Consider the following 18,361-nt stretch of genomic DNA (forward strand, 5'->3'; position numbering starts at 1 on the left):
AGCAGCAGCAGCAGCGACTGACATTTATCTAGCATGCACTGCACACTGAGTATTATTCTGAGCTTTTTTCATGAACTGAGTCATTTGTTCCTTTCAACAACTCTGTAAGATAAGTACTCTTTTACTGTCATCCCCATTTTACAGGTGAGGAAATCAAGGCACAGCGAGAGGTTGATTTACTTGCCCAAGATTCCCTGTGTAAACACAGGATTGTCTGACTTCTGAGAACCTGTTTTCTTCACAGTTCTTGGCATTAATCCCGAGACTAGGAAATCAGGTCTTTGTAACATCTGTACTTTCATCCCCACTGTGCTCTGGGCACAGGGTAAATGCTTAGTCAGCATCTGCCTGTCCAGGAAGGCCACAAGGCCCTGGCGGGCGCTCCAGAGTCAGACTGTGTGTGGAGGCCGGGGGGCTGGCGGGTGGGGGGGTTCTTGGCTCTGCTGTTGACCTGCCGCCGCTCTGGGCCTTAGTTTAGCCATCTGTATATGCAGACAATAGTTTCTGTCTCATAGGGTTGTGATTTAATGACTAAGTACATGGTAAACTGCTTAACAGTGTCTGGCTTATGCTAAATATTTATATTTGGCTACAGGTGATGGTTTTGGATACTTTGTGATGAACTATTACCAGTTTTATAATTTTAAGTGAAAGAAAAGTAGGTCTGGGTAATCTGATTGTTATTTTCCTCCCTAGCATTTGAACAAAACCTACAATACAGATGTTCCTCTTGTTCTAATGAACTCTTTTAACACGGATGAAGATACAAAAAAAATACTACAGAAGTACAATCATTGTCGTGTGAAAATCTACACTTTTAATCAAAGCAGGTACAATAAGTAAAAAAAAAAAAAAAAAGTCTGGAGGGTGTTCCTCCTGGGAAACAAAGACTTCTTTGTCTTGTTTTAAACAGAGTAGCCTCAAGATGTGCATGTACCAAAACCTCAGGTTTGCAAATGTTCAGTGTCTTTCAAGGCTGCACACTTGTTCATTGATGGGTGATTGTTATATTCACTCTGTGATTCTGTAACTTCCACCTCCTAAGGGAGAGTCTGCTTGTTCCACGTCCAGAATACTTAAGGATGGCCTAGGTCTCTGCTCTTTGGGGGCATATTTGGGCTCCGCGTGGGTCTATGAAAATTTTTATATGTTCTACAGTATTGATAACCTTCTTTCATATGGGAAGAAGTTTATTCAACATCCTGAATAGGCTTGGGGGAAATTTAATAAATCCTGGAAAAAAATCTTCTACTTTGAGGAAAGAAAAGTAAGTACAGGCATACTTTGTTTGATTGCACTTTAGTTGCACCTTTTAGATACTGCATTTGTTTTTTACAAGTGGAAGATTTGTGGCAACCCTGCAGTGAGCAAGTAAGTCTACTGGTATTGGTGCCACTTTTCCAATAGCATTTGCTCACTTTGTGTCTGTGTCACACATTTTGGTATTCTCACAATATTTCAAACTTGTCCTTTATTATTGTATTTGTTATGGGGATCTGTGATCAGTGATTATGATTTGCTGGAAGCCCAGATGGTTAGCATTTTTAGCAATGAAGTACTTTTTAAAATCAAGGCATGTACATTTTTTTAGACATAACGCTACTCCACACTTGATAGACTACAGTATAGTGTAAGCAGAACTTTTAGATGCCCTGGGAAACCTAAACATTCATTCGACTCACTTTATTGCGGTGGTTGGAATAGAACCTGCACGTCTCCAGGTGGCCTGTAGAAAGGAATTCAAATGACAGATTCTGATAAAGCCCATGCACCTGGGGAAGGAAGTCTTCCATCAAAGACTGAATATGGGTCTATATGAACTTGTACAGAACAGATGTTTCTAAAAGTTATATTGTTGTTTTAAACTATTTTTTCATGGACACTTTGTAAGTTGCAGGTGCTCTGCCTCCATCTTGTGGTCCCTGGTCTGTTACGGAGCTCACTCCTCTGTTTCCCTCGCTCCCCACCACCAGCCCTGGCACATGTTCTCGCTAGTAGTTGGGAGCAGGTGTCCCTGAGCACTGATTTGCTGTTGATTTTCTGGGAAAGAAAGAGCACCCCCCCCCCCCCGAGTATATCTGTTTGTAGAAATGGGCATATTTTTCCAAATAGATCTAGAGGGAAAAGAACAATTCCATGACCAAAGAACAGACCCATGACCAAATAAGTTTGAGAAATTTACTTAATGTAGCTCTCGTCTTGTAGAGCCATAAAAATCTCTGTATATCCTAAAAATACGAGGTGTCCTCCCATCTGTATAGCGATGGAAATCTTTTTTTGCAGCAAATATAATGATCTAGGAGACTGATTGTTGGACAACACAGATAAGAGATTTTCTTAAATGGATTTGCCTCTGATTAAACTGTTGATAGACTGAAGAGGAGGGAAGTTTTATTTAACCTTAAATTCATTGTTTTACTTGAAGGTCTGGATTGCTTTACAGAATTGGTACTGAAAAAGACTTTGTTTTTGTTTTTTTTTTAAAGGTACCCAAGGATTAATAAAGAATCTTTACTGCCTGTAGCAAAGGATGTCTCATACTCAGGGGAAAATACAGAAGCTTGGTACCCTCCAGGTCATGGTGATATTTATGCCAGTTTCTACAACTCTGGTTTGCTCGACACCCTTATAGGAGAAGGCAAAGAGTATATTTTTGTGTCAAACATAGATAATCTGGGTGCCACTGTGGATCTTTATATTCTTAATCATCTAATGAACCCACCCAATGGAAAACCCTGTGAATTTGTCATGGAAGTCACAAATAAAACACGTGCAGATGTAAAGGTAAATATTGAGAGGAAGCAGTTTGGGGATTCACATCTTCACACTGCATAGGTTCTGTAGTTCAGAATTTTTTTTTTATTGGAAAGTTTCAGTGGTAAAACATATTCATCCACTTAATAACATAAGAGAGTGAGATAGTGTTCCGTAGAGTACCCTAAGTTCCACCTGTCATAACTGTGTAAATTGAGATTGAACAGTATTGTTGAATAATCTATATGGGTGATTTTAACTGAAAATAGTTCCATGTATATTTACAAGATAAGTGAAAACACTTTCAGTGTTTGCTCAAACCTTTAATATTCTTCTAGTCTGGTGCTTATGTGCATTTATTTTTCTCCTTTAGAGAAAATTTATTATTTCTGTTTCTACCTATGCATTTCTATATATATGTTTTATCACTCTAATATCTCTGCAGTTGCAAAAAAAAATTCTTTGTTTAGTGGTCATGAAATGGTACAGAAGGTTTTACTACTTGGCCCCAAGGAATAGGAGAACAGGCGGTGTGAGAATACTAACATGGTCATTCCCTAGACTGGGTTCTATGCCTCTTGCAAACGAGTGAATGTTCCTCTCCCCGCACTGCTGAGGCATCATGACTCAGAGGTCACTTCTCACCCATTTGTATCTTCCCTTTTCTTCACTTATTGTAGAGCCAATCAGAGCAGGGTCTGAGGTAGTAGGACTAGTGGGTTAGTAATGGATGGTGGTTTGGGAACTGGAGGGAATGGCTTCCCCTAGACCTTCAAAAAGTGAGGCAGACCCTGATGTACTCTCAGGGTTTTTATTATGGACAAGAGGGCGGGCATACAGTTAGGATGACAACCTGAATATTTCCTTTGGTTCTACCATTATATGTCTATTGCTGTGTGTCCCTGATGGAATCCATGCCAAAACTTTTTATTTCTGGGGGATTTTACCAATGTCCTTTCTCTACCACTTCCATAGACTGGCAGTAGTGTGGCACGGCTGGGATTGGGAGAGATGTGGAGGTACTCAAACACTCCTCTCTGCCTTTCTAGGGTGGGACGCTCACCCAGTATGAAGGCAAGTTGAGACTCGTGGAAATCGCTCAAGTGCCAAAAGCTCATGTGGATGAGTTCAAGTCTGTATCAAAATTCAAAATATTCAACACAAACAACCTCTGGATCTCTCTTGCAGCAGTTAAGAGACTGCAGGAGCAAAATGCTATTGATATGGAAATCATTGTGAATCCCAAGGTAAGCCTGAGGTGCAGCTCTTGTCTCCCTGGTTCCTGAGATCACAGTAGGTAGGCTGTGCACAGATCCCACTACCCACTCTCTGGCCCATCTATTCACTGGTTCCTCCTTTGTGCCTCGTAAGTCACTCCAGCGCCTGGCCCTGTGTTTCAGGGTCCACACCCATCTTTTTAGTGTGCTAAGCCTTGGCACTCATTGCTCTGACACTTCAAGGCCTTTTGGCCTCAGGCATCTTGCATGAGTTTTGTGCAAAGCTTCGGTTCTATATCGTAAAATGGAAACGTTACTAAACAGGAGTTATGATGCTGAACAAAAGACCATGTACATCTAAGCACCTGGCATGCGGTAGGTACTTGCTTAAATGTCACTTGTCAGGATCCTGTCTCCTTCCCAAACATTAACTAGCCCACAAGGAACTAAGTTGTTAAAACCTCTTTCTCTTCTCCCCCGGGCCCCTTTTCTTTCTTACAGACTTTGGATGGAGGCCTGAACGTCATTCAGTTAGAAACTGCAGTAGGGGCTGCCATTAAAAGTTTTGAGAACTCGCTCGGTATTAATGTTCCTCGGAGCCGTTTTCTACCTGTCAAAACCACATCAGATCTCTTACTTGTGATGTCAAACCTCTATAGCCTTAATGCGGGATCTTTGACGATGAGTGAAAAGCGGGAATTTCCTACAGTACCCTTGGTTAAATTAGGCAGTTCTTTTACCAAGGTATGTAGTTAGAGATATGGTACACATGTGGATTTGTGGTTCTTAAATGTCTAAGTATAAAAATGACTGGAATGATATGAATTGGGGTCTAATTACAGTCTCGCCTGCTGACCTGTTACATTCCTGTGTCTTTGATTTTGATCTCTTAAAGGGAATCAACCATAGAGGATAAAGACGTAACTCACTTTTGAAATTTGGTTGCTAAAGAGTAGGAAAAAATGTTTAATTTGGGGACATTTTACTTTGTCTCTTGTAAAACCATTTACTGCTTTCAGCAGTGGGAGAATGTAAATTCTGGTTTAACAAACACTGAGCCCCTACCATGTGGTGGGCAGTGTTCTAGGTGCTGGATAGTTAGGAGTAAGTAAAATGGACTAAAATCCTTGCCTTCATGAATATTCTAGCGGGGTAAGAATGATAATAGGCAAATGTATAGTATGGCACATGGTAGAAAATGCTATGGAGAAAGAGCGGGAGTAAGGAATGTGTGGGTGGTGTGGCAGGGTACAATTTTACAGTGGGTGGCCAGAGATGGTCTCACAGAGAAATTGCGTGTACCATGCAGGCATCTGGGATGAAGAGCATTCCAGGCAGGGGGAGTGGCAAGTATAGGAGGACCTGACCCTAGCATGCAAAGTGGAATTCAGAACACTGCATCACATGAAATACTGTGAGGTTAATGGAGGGGGACCCAGTGAGCCTGTGCAGCTGGTGTGGAGTCCTGCGAGGCCCTCCTGGCATATTCTGGTCCTGGTTGAAGTTTCGTGCCACCTGGTGTGGAAGCAGGTTCTGCCTCATATGTTTGCTGGGGAAGATTCTGGGTACTGTGGCTGCTGCAATTTCCAGGATAACATCAGGCATCTTAGGACTCTCCCTGTTTTGGAGCTGAGCTGGGAGAGGGTACCACCAGCCATTTTTCTACCTCATCTCACCCCTCCCTTCGCTTCCTAGCCTCCACAGTACCCTGCAGGACATCAGGACTTTAGCTGCCCTATTTTGAGAACAGGGGCTGAGTGGACGCTGGCAAGTTGCTCTGGGGAAGAATGTGTTAGAGACTTTACAGAGCATAATATGGCAGGTGCAGAGTAAGCAAGGGAGACATGGAGGGGTCGGAGAGGGGAACAGTCCCAATGTGTAGAACCTTGCAACTGGAGATTGGGAATGTGGGTGGCTTTTCCCCCCTCTGGTGGATGAGAAACCATCAGAGTTGTGAGCTAAGGGGTGAAGTTACCGATCTGGCGAGCGAGGGTTGAATCAGAGCGGAATCCTGACAAGAGGAAATGGTGGCTTTGACCACGGTGATGGCAGTGGAAATACCGAAAAAACGATCTTGAGATATTGTGAAAGTTATACCTACAGGATTTGCTGTTGGACTAGATGGGAGTGTAAGAGAAGGATGATTCCAGGGCTTTTAGCCTATGCAACTGCTGAAAGCATGGAATCTCCTGCCATTTATGGAGATGGGGGAAGTAGGTTTAGGTCTAAAGGGGAGCAGGATGGGGAGTTAAGTTTTAGAGATACTGTATTGGTTAGAACTTCAAATTTATTTTCTTTCTAGATCAGAGGAGAGATGTGGAAGAGACAGGTAAATTTGAGAGTCCTCTGTGTACAGCTGGTATTTAAAGCCGTGAGATAGGGGTCACCCAGGGAAGAGGTGTCCAAGAACTGAGCCCTAAGGTAGTCTGAGTTAGAGGATGGGGATGAGGTGGAGGAAACAGCAAAGCTTGCTGAGGAGCTGGGTAGAAAACCATAAATGTGTGTGTTCTGAAAGCCCCAAATTAAGAAAATGTCTCAAGAAAGAGTGATCATCTGTGTCAAGTGCTGCTGCTAATTCAACAGGAATGGTTCAAGAGCAATGAGAATTCACCAGTAGAATTATCAGTACAGAGGTTCCAGAGCCTGACAGGAAAGGATTTAACAAAGAATAAGAGAAATTAGAGATACAAAGGTGAACAACTAATTTAAGAATTTTGCCCTTAAAGAAAAGCAGAAAACAATTGGCAGCCATAGATAGAAAAGGATATAAGATTTGAAAGATTTTTGTTTGCTTTTTAAAGATGGAAGAATTTTGGGGATGTTTATGCACGGACTGGAACTGATGCAGTCAGAGGGAGAAGGAATCACTGGCCAACATCTCTGGGCCCTAAGGAGGCCTGGCCTTCAGCTGGAGGAACTGTCCAAGCCCAGTACTGGGTACTAGGAAGGGACAGAGTAGCGGGCTGGGGGCAAGTGGGTTATGGGAGGAACCGGTGGAACTTTTCAGATTGCTTCTAATTTTCTTAGCAAAATAGGGAACAAGGCCTCTAAGACGATTTCTAGTGCCTACAAATCTAAGGAAATAAGAGGCAAAAGATCTGCATCATTTGTAATGATAATCTGTGCTGTTGCTGTGCATGAGATACTGCACTTCTTCTGAATCCTGCCTATCACATAAAGCCCAGCTCGTCTACCTTACTTCAGTGACGAGCTCTTTCTAACTAACCTCCAGATTATTTGAACTACTCATTGGGCTTTTAGCATGTTGGTTATCTTCTTACTGATACCCAGTCTGCTCAGTGGTGTATAAATTGCTTGATTGTAGGGACGGACCATGCTGCACAGGATCTAGCATATAGCAAGTGCTTAATAAAAGGCTCTTCCCCTGGAGGGCCTGAGCTCGGCCATACACAGAATGTTTCCACAGTTTAGTTAGACTAGTTTGTTAATTTAATCCCGGTGTTTTTGTGTTAACCCATTTTTGAAACAATTTGCTTCTTTCAGGTTCAGGATTATCTGAGAAGGTTTGAAAGTATACCAGATATGCTTGAATTGGATCACCTCACAGTTTCAGGAGATGTGACATTTGGCAAGAATGTTTCACTAAAGGTGTGTTGTTCTAATGAAAATTACAGTTCTTACAGCTTTACAAAACAGGTTTCATGTTCTATTCCTAAATTTACCTTTATTTTAAAGAATACCTCTTAGACTATACTAGGTGTTTAGAAGACATAAATACATTGTTAAAATGAAATAGCTACCACAGTATTTAGTATTAGTACTGTCTTCCATAGATATACAACATAGTTAAAATACAATCACAATTGTTGTATATAGGAACTCTGGAATATAGCATTCAAATGGAAAGCAAACACTAGTAAATAACGTAACTAGTACCAATTTACTGAAATGACAGTCTTTAAAATAGAATCACTGTTAAAATAACATTAGCTCACCAAAAATGACTGTTTGAATGAAAGCAGAAAAAAAATGACAACTTCACTTATACTGAATATCATCTATTCCCATTAATCGGTTGTCATCAGTATAAAGAGATTCATTCGTATACCGTAGTACTTGGGTACTTTGCAGAGTATCGTCTAACCTAAGAAACAGGAAGGACTATAGGTATAAATATTAAAGCTCAGAGCTAAAGATACAACAGCTTTTTCCTATTAAAAAAAAAAAAATCCCATACCTAGATTACATGTGTTCTTCCTTTAGTAAACCTCCTTAAATGAAGATCTTGGGAAAACAAAAAGGTGTGTGTGTATGTGTGTAAACAGTTGACTCTTGAAAAACATGAGAGTTTGGGGAGGTGACCCCCATGTAGTCAAAAATCCATGTATAACTTTTGAGTCTCCCAAAATGTAACTATTAATAGCCTCTTGTTGACTGGAAGTCTTACTGATAACAGTTGATTAACACATAGTTCGCAGGCAGTACATATTATATACAGTAGTCTTACAATAGAGGAAGCTAGAGAAAAGTTTAAGAAAATCATTCACGGTACCATATTCACTGAAAAAAATGTAAGTGGACCCAGACAGTTCTAACATGCTGTTCCAGGGTCAGCTGTACAGACCTCTACATACGTGTATATACACACCTGGATGTAGACAGAACGTTATTGCTGATGTTGTGTGTATACACACGCGTGCACACACGTACGTGGAACTTCACTGCTGATACTGCCTCATCTAAACAGACTTAAGACATGAAGAATATTACAGTAAACTGTTTTTAAAAACAAAAACCCAAACCTCTATGTAAATATAAACCAAGCACCTCGGTATCTTTATGTGAAGGCGGATGATGCTGGTGACCTTGCAGACAGATCTTTGAAGGCCCGTCATGCTGTGGCACAGGGTCCACTTCTCACTGCGGGTAGGACCGCCTCGGATCCAGAGGCGGCGTTATCTAGAACTACTGCCAGGATTCTTAGAGGGACACCGTATACAGTTTTCCTTAACATGTTACTTTTCTTGTTTAATGTTGCTTATAAATACAACTGCTCCGTTGTAAATGGAGTTCTACATAAATTTGGTAATTTTAAGAAAATCCGTTGGATTTCAGCTGCAGTTTTAAGTATACTTTCTTCTGTTTTGTCTTCCTCGTCATGTAGGGAACAGTTATCATCATTGCAAATCATGGTGACCGAATTGACATCCCACCTGGAGCAGTATTAGAGAACAAGATTGTATCGGGGAACCTCCGTATCTTGGACCACTGAGAGGAAAAATACTGTGTACACTTCATACTAATTATGGGCTAAACAGTTTCTTACAATGAAATGTTCTCTAGGATTCTAAAGTTGGCAGGTACTTTACTGTGTTACTGTACCCTGCGGTGTTAATTTTTAAAGTAGAGTTTTTTGCAATATGCTTTTAGTCGAAGAAAAGCACAGATGGAAGCAATATTTTTTCTTCTCTGAAGAGGACCCTGAAAGTTAGTTCATCGTAAAGTGCAATACTGTTTAATCTTAAAACTGGGGCAGCTCTGCTGGAACATCTTTTAACAGAGGCCTCAGTGATGGTCACTTTGAATTGCTTGTGATTTCAAAAATAAAGCTGTGAGGCAATCCATGTGCACACATACACTTTCAATGCTAACTTTATGAAATGGCCAAAAAAAAAAAAAAAAAAAAGGTTTACTCTTGAGAAACAGTTACTGGATCAGTTGGAAGGTCTGCTCTTGAAATATTTAAGTACTCACTGGCCAGTTACCTAACACATCTAGTTTTTGCATTTCTAAGAATCTCCACCACATCATTCTTTCCATAGGAATGAAACCTGAAGGTATTTAGTCCCTTTCCTCTGGTCCTCAAGCTGGGATGCCTGCCATGCTTTCCACAGACTCTCCCGTTTATTAAAACAAAGGGATGTTTCTTTTCCCAGCTGCAGGGATGGGGTGGGTAGAGGTAGGGTACTTCTTTTACATCCTTGTTCTCTGGTGTGGTGGGTGGAGGTATAACTTTATAAAAAGTCCCCTTTCCTTGAAGCTTTCTTCTTGCGATTGAAAATATTCACAGATAACCTTTCAAGTCTGCTCTGCTGGTAGTTTAATTTGTGGCTTTTCTCTAAGGAGTAATTATATTTTCTAATTCTTCCATACTTGTTTTTGAGTAGGCTGCTTGTAATTTAAAGTTTACTGTATACTATTAAAAAAAAGTTGCCTTATAAAGTCTGGTAATTTTTTACAGCTTTATTTTAGACAGTTGAAGAACCAGTGACATACCTTAGTAATGATAAAACAGGCTTTCCTTTTAGGAAATGAAGGAGCACAAAATAAGACTGTTATCTCATTGTACATAATCCCCACAAGTTTAGGCACTCTGACAGGGTTAGGCAAGATTCCCGGGATGAGGTGAGGCACAGGCACTTTCATTTGTAGAGTGCTGCTGATTCTAATTTTGAAGGTAGGTATTATAAAAGCTTTAAATAACTTACTCATCACCTTATATTTCTGGCCCCGACACAGCAGCCTATATTTTAAAAGTTCTAGTTCTCCCTCGTCTTTGTTCATATACACGTCGAAAGTAACTTAAAAACAAGAACCCGAGGGGGCCATACTTCGCATGTTATCTAAATGTTAAAATGAGAACTCATAAATAGGCAGAGTATATGAAAATGTATTCTTACCATCTGCTAGAAATAAAAAGGCAAAAAAAACCACCCCCACAAACCAACCCTTCATAGATACTTTTATAAAAATACAGCTATTAAACTGCAGCCTTTCATATACCACTTCTGAAAAGTATTTAAGTTAGTAGTTGAATAAATAAATGCCAATATCTTATTCTTTAATTATTACTGTGATCAGACTTTCAAGTATTTAGACTATACTGGAAGGCTTTACCCAGCCGACATAAAGTGGTGGTAGAAAGATTAAATATGCGACACACAAGGCCTGAAACCTGACATTGGTCACTAAAACAAAAACTGAATTCCTAAATCCAAGCAATCAAAAGATGTTTATTTTTTATAGAAAGATCTGTAAAAAAATAATTTTTCAAACAGCTTTACTTTCATAGAGAAAACTTTCTACAGAGGTTGACTAAGATTTTAATATTTTAAATTGTACCATCATTAAATAAGGTGGGACACCATATGAATTTCATTGCACTGGAAGAAATGCAAAGCATTTTTTAATATAAAGTATACAGAGCATTCTAGTCAACTACAGCTGTGTTACAGCTATGTGTTCTTTTGGATTTGGTCCAAAGAAACCTGAGTCTGTTTCCAGAGAGAATGAAAAATGTTATAGACACCTGATCAGTTACTCCTCACTGAAGGAAGCATAAAAATGGCATTCCTTGTAGACCCCATTGAATCCCAGTTTCCCAACACTGATAATTTCCTTTTCCCCTTCCCCTGTCCCAGTTCACTTTGGGTTCGAGGTCCAGTTCTTGAATCACAGGCATCCATATTTTCTTCATAAACATACACATCCCATGGTCAGATGAGCTACCCCGTTTTCCAGTATGTCATCACCTCTTCTGTTCCCAGATCTCGGACATATTTAGGTCCAAATCTTTAAGACCTTTTAAGGCTTGAAGATTTCCAGTGTAAAAAGCTACATCTGCTGTGACCAACCTAAACATTGGAGACAAAACTATTTTTAATCTCATACTTTCTACCGCATAATTAAAGAAGCAATGCTCATAGAGTCAGTCTTATCCTAGCTGCTAGACTATTATTTAAAATTCTGATTTCCTAGGGACCAAATGTCAGTATTATTTCTTAGCAGGATTCCTGCTATCATATAGTTAGAGTGCTCTATTTCAACAGTAAATATCTTGAAGGACTAAACCAGTGCAGGCCGGACTTGGTTTCATAATTCTGCCCAATAAAACATCATAAAATAATAATATGTTAAGATGTTTCTTTGATCAGTTGTAGCAGACTATACAGTTGACCCTTGAACATCACGAGTTTGAACTGCACAGGTCTACTTATGCAGATTTTTTTCAACATGGTACAGCATGAAATGTACTTTTATGATTTTCAAAAACTTTTCTCCAGCTTTATTACAAGAACATAGTATATAACATAAAAATGTGTTAACTGTTGATGTTAACGATAAGGCTTCTGGCCAACTGTGTATTATTAGATTCTTGGGAAGTCAAAAATTACATGCAGGTTTTCCTAACCCCCGCATTATTCAAGGATCAACTGTACACGTATATGACCAATGAAATCAGGTAAAAGAAAGACAAGGCTTCCTGAGTGACATCCAAAGAAGTTCATGCTGGGACTCCTGCGTATGTATTACAAGATATAAAACTTGATACTGACAATACAGCAACACTAGATGAGAAAACAAAGTCACATCTTTGTGTACTGAACTGTCCCATCCACGGCTATACTTGAGAGGACATTCCAGGAAAGAACACTCAGATAAACAGGTATCACAGCTTCAAGCATGTAAAATAGGGATCGGTCTGAGTAGATGTATGTGTTGGCACATACGGGCCGTGGAGGAACGAAGAGACTTCGATTTAATAGTTTGTAAAAGGAGTGGAAATCCCACCTCAGTACTTTAATGAACACCTACGTCATGGACTGCGGGACCCTCTGCGGCAAAGGGATTGGAAGCACCCTTAGCGCCGGTACCACGGCCCAATTTATAAATGCCTTCAGCCATATGCACTGGATGCTTCACCTCTTATCACATGGCAGAGTTTACTAAGGACCACATTTTTCATTTAAAACTCATCTAATCTGAGTACTTTAAAAAGATTTGAAATTACACTGGTGATAGATAATATGGTCAGTTAAATACACTGAAACTGACAGCAACAGCTCAAAAAAGGACAAAGCCTTTATAAGGCAAGGTCCTCACATTAAAAACTAAGCGTAAAATTAGCATAAATATTCATTTAAACATATTTCTAGAGTTCTATCAAAGTTGAAAATTGTTTGACATAAAAGCAGAAGTTTGCAACATTCATAACAAAGGGTTAGTTTGACTAGTGCGTACACAAAAATCTAAGATCAAGAAAAATAATACCCACGAGAAAAATGGGCAAAGAAAGTGAACAGGAAAAGTCAGAGAACATGTGAATGACTAATAAACATGAAAAGAGGACAAACATTAGAAAATGTAAATCAAAACAAGATACTACTGGCAACGAAGGACTTAAAAATCTAACAGCAAATGTTGGCAACACAGAGGCCACTTTGGAGAATATTCTGGCAATACCTAGTAGAGTGAAAATGTACATATGCTCTGATCAACTTGGATATGACCCATAAAGAAATGGTCACACCAGTAGGCATGTTTATAGATCTTCACACGGCATAGTTGTAATGGAAAAAAATAGTGAACTAGAAATGTCTCATTTGGGGCAATATGGTAGATTCCTGTGGGAGAATAAAAAGCAGTAAAAAATGGACAATTCCTACCTATCAAATAGATAAACCAGTAATAATGCTGAATAGAAAAAAGGAGCATATGCACAATATACCACATAAGTAAATTAAGTTTATAAAACAGTGCTACCTACTTTTTTAAGGTATAGAGAGATAATGCAAAGGACTTAAGGAATACAGACCAAACTTATTGGAAATATTAACTATGGGGTTGGGAGAGAAAGAGTAAGACCGGAGAAAGGGATGCTTCAGTTTCATTTGGAATGTCGTTCTTTTTTTTCCTTAAATATTTGAGAGTGAGTGAGAGAGAGAGAGAGCATGTGCCGGGGAGAGGGACAAGGGAGGGAGGGGAGCAGACTCCCCACTGAGCTGGGAGCACGATGCAGGGCTCCATCCCAGGACCCCTGGGATCGTGACCCGAGCCCAAGACAGATGTTTAACCAACCAAGCCACCCAGGCACCCCTTGTTTTCTAACGTAAACATTCTTTTCCAGTGAAAATGAAAACTGTTAATGATCAATTCTAAGCAGCAATACAACTATTATCATTCTATGTCTGTATTTTAAAAATGCCTTAAAATACATTTTAAAAATCTCATCAAAAAACTTGGTTTAGGGAGAAAGGAGGATAGGGAGTAACTGCTTAATGGGTAGAAGATTTCCTCTTGGCTTTTATTTTTTTTTGACTGTTGAACCTATTTTATCATGTGACTGGAAAAACGAACTAGAATTCACTTGTGAATGCACAAACTGCTACTGCATTATTTAAGGTAAAATGGTTAATTTTATGTCAATTTCATCTTAAAAAAAAAAAAAAAGCCATGCTTTTTAGAGCCATTTCAAGAACAAAAATTCCTTTTAAGCAGATAGTTTCCTATGCCTTTGGCTAGAGTCTAGAGGTTAATTTTCAGGGAATTCCATCTGTAAAGGGATCATTTAGAGGCATAAATTGCCTTATAGAGAATTAGTGTCTTTAAAAGTATGTGACAGTGAAGATCTCTAAGGTGGTATGACCCCCAAATAGCTGTATTAACAAAGAAAATAATAGGTAATGAGTTAGCTTGGATGCTTCAGAACTATTGGTCAGAAAAACCAACCAACCAACACAGATTTAGCTATGGGAATAAAAGTAGAAGGTTATAATGGAGTGGGACTTAAAAATATTAGTTTTTAAAAAAGTTTCTGAGAGGTATCTGGTGTTCATAAAATGTCCTTGAACTTTTTCTGTGGTCTTGAAATTTTTGAAAGTAACAATTCTTAAAAAAAAAAAAGAAAAGAAAAGAAAGAAAGAGAAGAACCAGGTAATAATCAAGGGAGAGAATCAGATTTTTACATAAAAAAAATTCAGCATGATCATCAGACTCAACTGAAGCTTCCAAGTATTTCTTGCAAAATCAATTCAATATATTTGTTTTGTTGGACAGGGCCAATTTCTGACTCCAAAATACGATTTTTCATTTGTTCCTATAAACTTGAAATTTAAGCCTGAAACTTAACAGGGAATAAAGTATTTGATTCCTTGAATATCCACAGAACGGATAACACTAAAGAAATCATATTAAGGTGTAGCTTCATGATCAGTGCTTTTGCATTTTGTCCCCATTATCTTTATCTATGTTGCTCTTCACAAAAATCTTGCAACAGTACTTTTTACCATCATCCCTATTTTCAAATCTAGGAAAATGAAAGTACATAGAGAGTAAGCAATTTACCTAAATTCACATAGCTATTAAGTAGCAGCACTTTACCCATTTCGGATTCTGAATTGTTTTCTCTTATATAACTACACTATTTCACCGATAATACATGTAATTTGTCCAAAAGCTTACAATAAAATGGACATACATACACTTATGCTCTGTTTTTTTGTGACCCAATGAAAGAGTTAAAGCAAATTTTATCCTTCTCATTTTATAATTAAGGCAGAAGTTAAGTGGACCTTCTCGCTATCACATAGCTACAAAGTAGGACTTTTTGAGTCCTGTCTGCATACAGAGAAACTACTGGGTAACATAGAAGGTACAACTGACTCCCACTGCCTCAAAACAGACATGTAAGTTAAGTAACTGACCATTTCTAAAACACGTTAATCTACACAGATAGATACAGATACCCTCTCCGGAAAGAAAGAAAAGGAAAAAAGTTGCTGATTTCACCACTGTGGGGGCACATAGTAAAAATATGTCACAAACATACCCATTTTGAGGTCCTCCATCATTTATCACATTTAAATGAGATAACTGCTTTTTCAAGTGGAGTTTATAACTTGCATTAATTCTTAAAAATAACATCTGGAAAAGAAATAAAATGGTTTCTTAAAACTCTACTGAAATAGAAGACACAAGCATCTGAGTTACCAGTATCAAATCAATATTATGTGGAGGAAGTATTTTTTAAAAAATCTTTGCTTTGGCATACACTTGTAAGAAGCTCCTCTTAGGTATTTAGTTGCTATTTTAGTATAATTTTTCCTCCTTTTTTGGAGAAAAGCTCATTTTCCCCTTATCAGCAGAACTTCTTTTAGAGACGTAACTTATCACTGCCTTTCTGCCCCTTAGAAGTCCTCTAGGATATATAAGGGGGACTGACCAAGACAGGTAAAAAGAAATGGAGAATTCTGTAATATATTAAATAGGAATGTGATAGAAAAAAAAGTTACAATGGTAGAGGCAAAGGTACTTTCATCCTTCCAAACTGGTAAAATTACTTGAAAGTATTTTATTGCTCCTGCATGCACATTTTTGTTGCAATGACCCAAAACTTCTGTGGGAAATAGAGTTACTCTCTGAAAACGATTTTGTGGAGTAACATATATCTTCTGTTGGGGGAAAATATATGTAAAGTCATCTATGGAAGTTTTGTGGAATTACTGGTATTCAAGTGACAATACTGACATAAAATCTAATTCTTACTCAGCTTTGACAAGAGCTCCCTTTAAATTATGATGCAGATAAAAAAACACATGGAATACCTGGATGCCCAGCTCCCTGACCTGGCCATAAGAACTCAAGATGACAAATCCAGAAGGTCAGAATCAGAGGTGGGAGATTTTACACTTGGAATGAGAAGGATGGCTTGACTGGGAAGAAATGAGGAAGAAAAAAGACCCCCAAGTGGGTGCTCCATATCTTATGGCTCCTTCTCAGTCCTCAGTGAGCCCTCAAAGGAGTTGGATGATATTTAATCATGAGTTTGGAATGATTAATGAAAATCTAGGGAAGCATGAAGAAAAACAGTAATAGCTACTATAGGATGGAAGTCTGAGGTGGTATGGGAAAGGAGACCCAGCAGAAGAAAGAGTAGACAAGAGACACTAAGAAAGTTACTTTTCGCTCCCAAAACTACCATTTCCATGTACTCAACCAATTAGAGGTAAACTCCAATAACAAATTTATCTGAATAGCAAAAATCCCAGTGAAAAGTCATTAGTCATACAACTAGGCTTGTAGTCTAACACTGTATCATTCTACAGCTAGGCTTGAATGAGATAACCTGGTATAGAGGGAACACGCTAAGGTGGGTAAAGATGATTGGAAAAAAAAAAATACTGGAAACTTCTAAGTACCAGGAGAAGGGAACCAAGCAAGTGGGGGGGGGGGGGGTGGTAGGAATGTTGGTGAACAGTGATGAGAATTCTGTGTAACATTTTTATAGGAAAGATTATAGGGACAAAGGATGGATACTTCAGAGGTGAGAAGTGCCAAAGGCTACCCATTTTGCTGTTTTCCGTTATGCCTACTACAGATCACTTGTGCTGATCTAACAACTATTAATGAGGTATACTGATTGAGTTACTTTATGTGTCTTATTAATTCCATCACTAATTCCTCCACTATCCCATTTGGATTATAAGAACATCAGTATATTTGACTGTTGATAAATGCCAACTCTAATTTTCAAACTAATAATATAATGAATGATGGAAGTAGACTCTGAGATCTCTGATAGTCAATGGACAAATGAAAAATCTGCTTTTTATAATTGCTGACATAGAGCAGAACAGTATTGCCCTGGCCTGTTAGAGCTAGGGGCACTTTGAAATCAGAAATTTTCATCCACGTTCCACAGGTCAATGTAACAGCTGAAAAAACTAATAATCATATTGGAATATGAACTAGGCTTAAATGCACCAAAAGTATGTAAAAATACTCCAATTCTGCATGCATATGTTATATATCAAAAAGCAGTTTTAGGAATTACTACTCACTTGTGTTTGTTCTTCTGGAAGAAGATCAAATATAGCTTCATGCATTTTTGCCATTTGCTTACAAATATTCCTGAAACAGGCAGAAGGAACGGGAGCTTTCACCTCATACTGGCAGGGAAAAATAATGAGAATTATGTCATATCCTCTGGATTGTTTAATGTTCCTACTGTTCCCTCAGACGTAGGTTTTCAGCCCTTACATGCCTAACTCTGATATTGTTGAAGCTTACACTTCAACTATGATCTGTGCTACTCATGCAAATCTCAAGAACTTTTCATTAAATATCCTAATCTACTTTGAGAAAGCCGGCATAATTTAGTGGCTAAGAACATAGGCTACTTCCCTTAAGATTGACTACTTCGGTTCAAATCCCAGCTCTTCAAATTCTTAGCTATGTGACAATGGGCAAGTTAAAGTTACTTCATTCTCTATCTCAAAGAGCTTGCTGTGAGGACTTAAAAAGATGGCTCATAAGGATACACAACAGTGCTTGATACAAAATATTTACACAAAAAATGTTAGCTACCAATCTGGCTCAATATACAATGATGAATCTTTAGGCCCTCCAAATGAACAGATTATTTTTAAACATAATTTTCAGAATGTGTCAACATGATCAGATCTGAAATCAATAGGACTCTGGTAGGATTAAAATTTTTTCTTTTGTAGGTAGGCCAATATACAGTAATCATATTTAGCCTCACTATGGTAAAGAAAGACTTTTCAGCAATGATCTATACTGAAAATTTAAACAGGTAAATTCATTTTACTATCCTTACAATTGAACAATACACCAATATCATCCATATA

The 18,361-nt window shown here is 38.6% G+C and overlaps 2 protein-coding genes across 10 annotated transcripts in view; one reads left to right on the forward strand and one right to left on the reverse strand.

The window, feature by feature from the left end:
- UGP2 (UDP-glucose pyrophosphorylase 2) overlaps positions 1-10,154 on the forward strand; it is a 65,902-nt gene extending 55,748 nt beyond the window's left edge. For 2 of the 3 annotated variants that reach the window (XM_038551427.1, XM_038551428.1), the window contains exons 5-10: positions 697-830; positions 2,487-2,784; positions 3,804-4,001; positions 4,473-4,715; positions 7,476-7,580; positions 9,097-9,208. In XM_038551427.1, coding sequence (XP_038407355.1) covers positions 697-830; positions 2,487-2,784; positions 3,804-4,001; positions 4,473-4,715; positions 7,476-7,580; positions 9,097-9,204 — 1,086 coding nt within the window. In that variant the 3' untranslated portion in view covers positions 9,205-9,208. Of the gene's footprint in view, positions 1-696; positions 831-2,486; positions 2,785-3,803; positions 4,002-4,472; positions 4,716-7,475; positions 7,581-9,096 lie in introns of all 3 variants that reach the window. The other variant, XM_038551426.1, reaches the window with a different exon arrangement.
- Positions 10,155-10,160: 6 nt separating this feature from the next.
- VPS54 (VPS54 subunit of GARP complex) overlaps positions 10,161-18,361 on the reverse strand; it is a 77,998-nt gene continuing 69,797 nt past the window's right edge. For all 7 annotated transcript variants that reach the window (XM_038551424.1, XM_038551421.1, XM_038551422.1 and 4 more), the window contains 3 exons: positions 17,552-17,659; positions 15,541-15,635; positions 10,161-11,566 (listed from right to left, as the gene is read on the reverse strand). In XM_038551424.1, the coding sequence (XP_038407352.1) occupies positions 11,461-11,566; positions 15,541-15,635; positions 17,552-17,659 (309 nt within the window). In that variant the 3' untranslated portion in view covers positions 10,161-11,460. The remainder of the gene's footprint in view (positions 11,567-15,540; positions 15,636-17,551; positions 17,660-18,361) is intronic.

Source organism: Canis lupus, chromosome 10 (genome assembly GCF_011100685.1).
Source record: "Canis lupus familiaris isolate Mischka breed German Shepherd chromosome 10, alternate assembly UU_Cfam_GSD_1.0, whole genome shotgun sequence".
NCBI classification, from domain to species: Eukaryota; Metazoa; Chordata; class Mammalia; order Carnivora; family Canidae; genus Canis; species Canis lupus.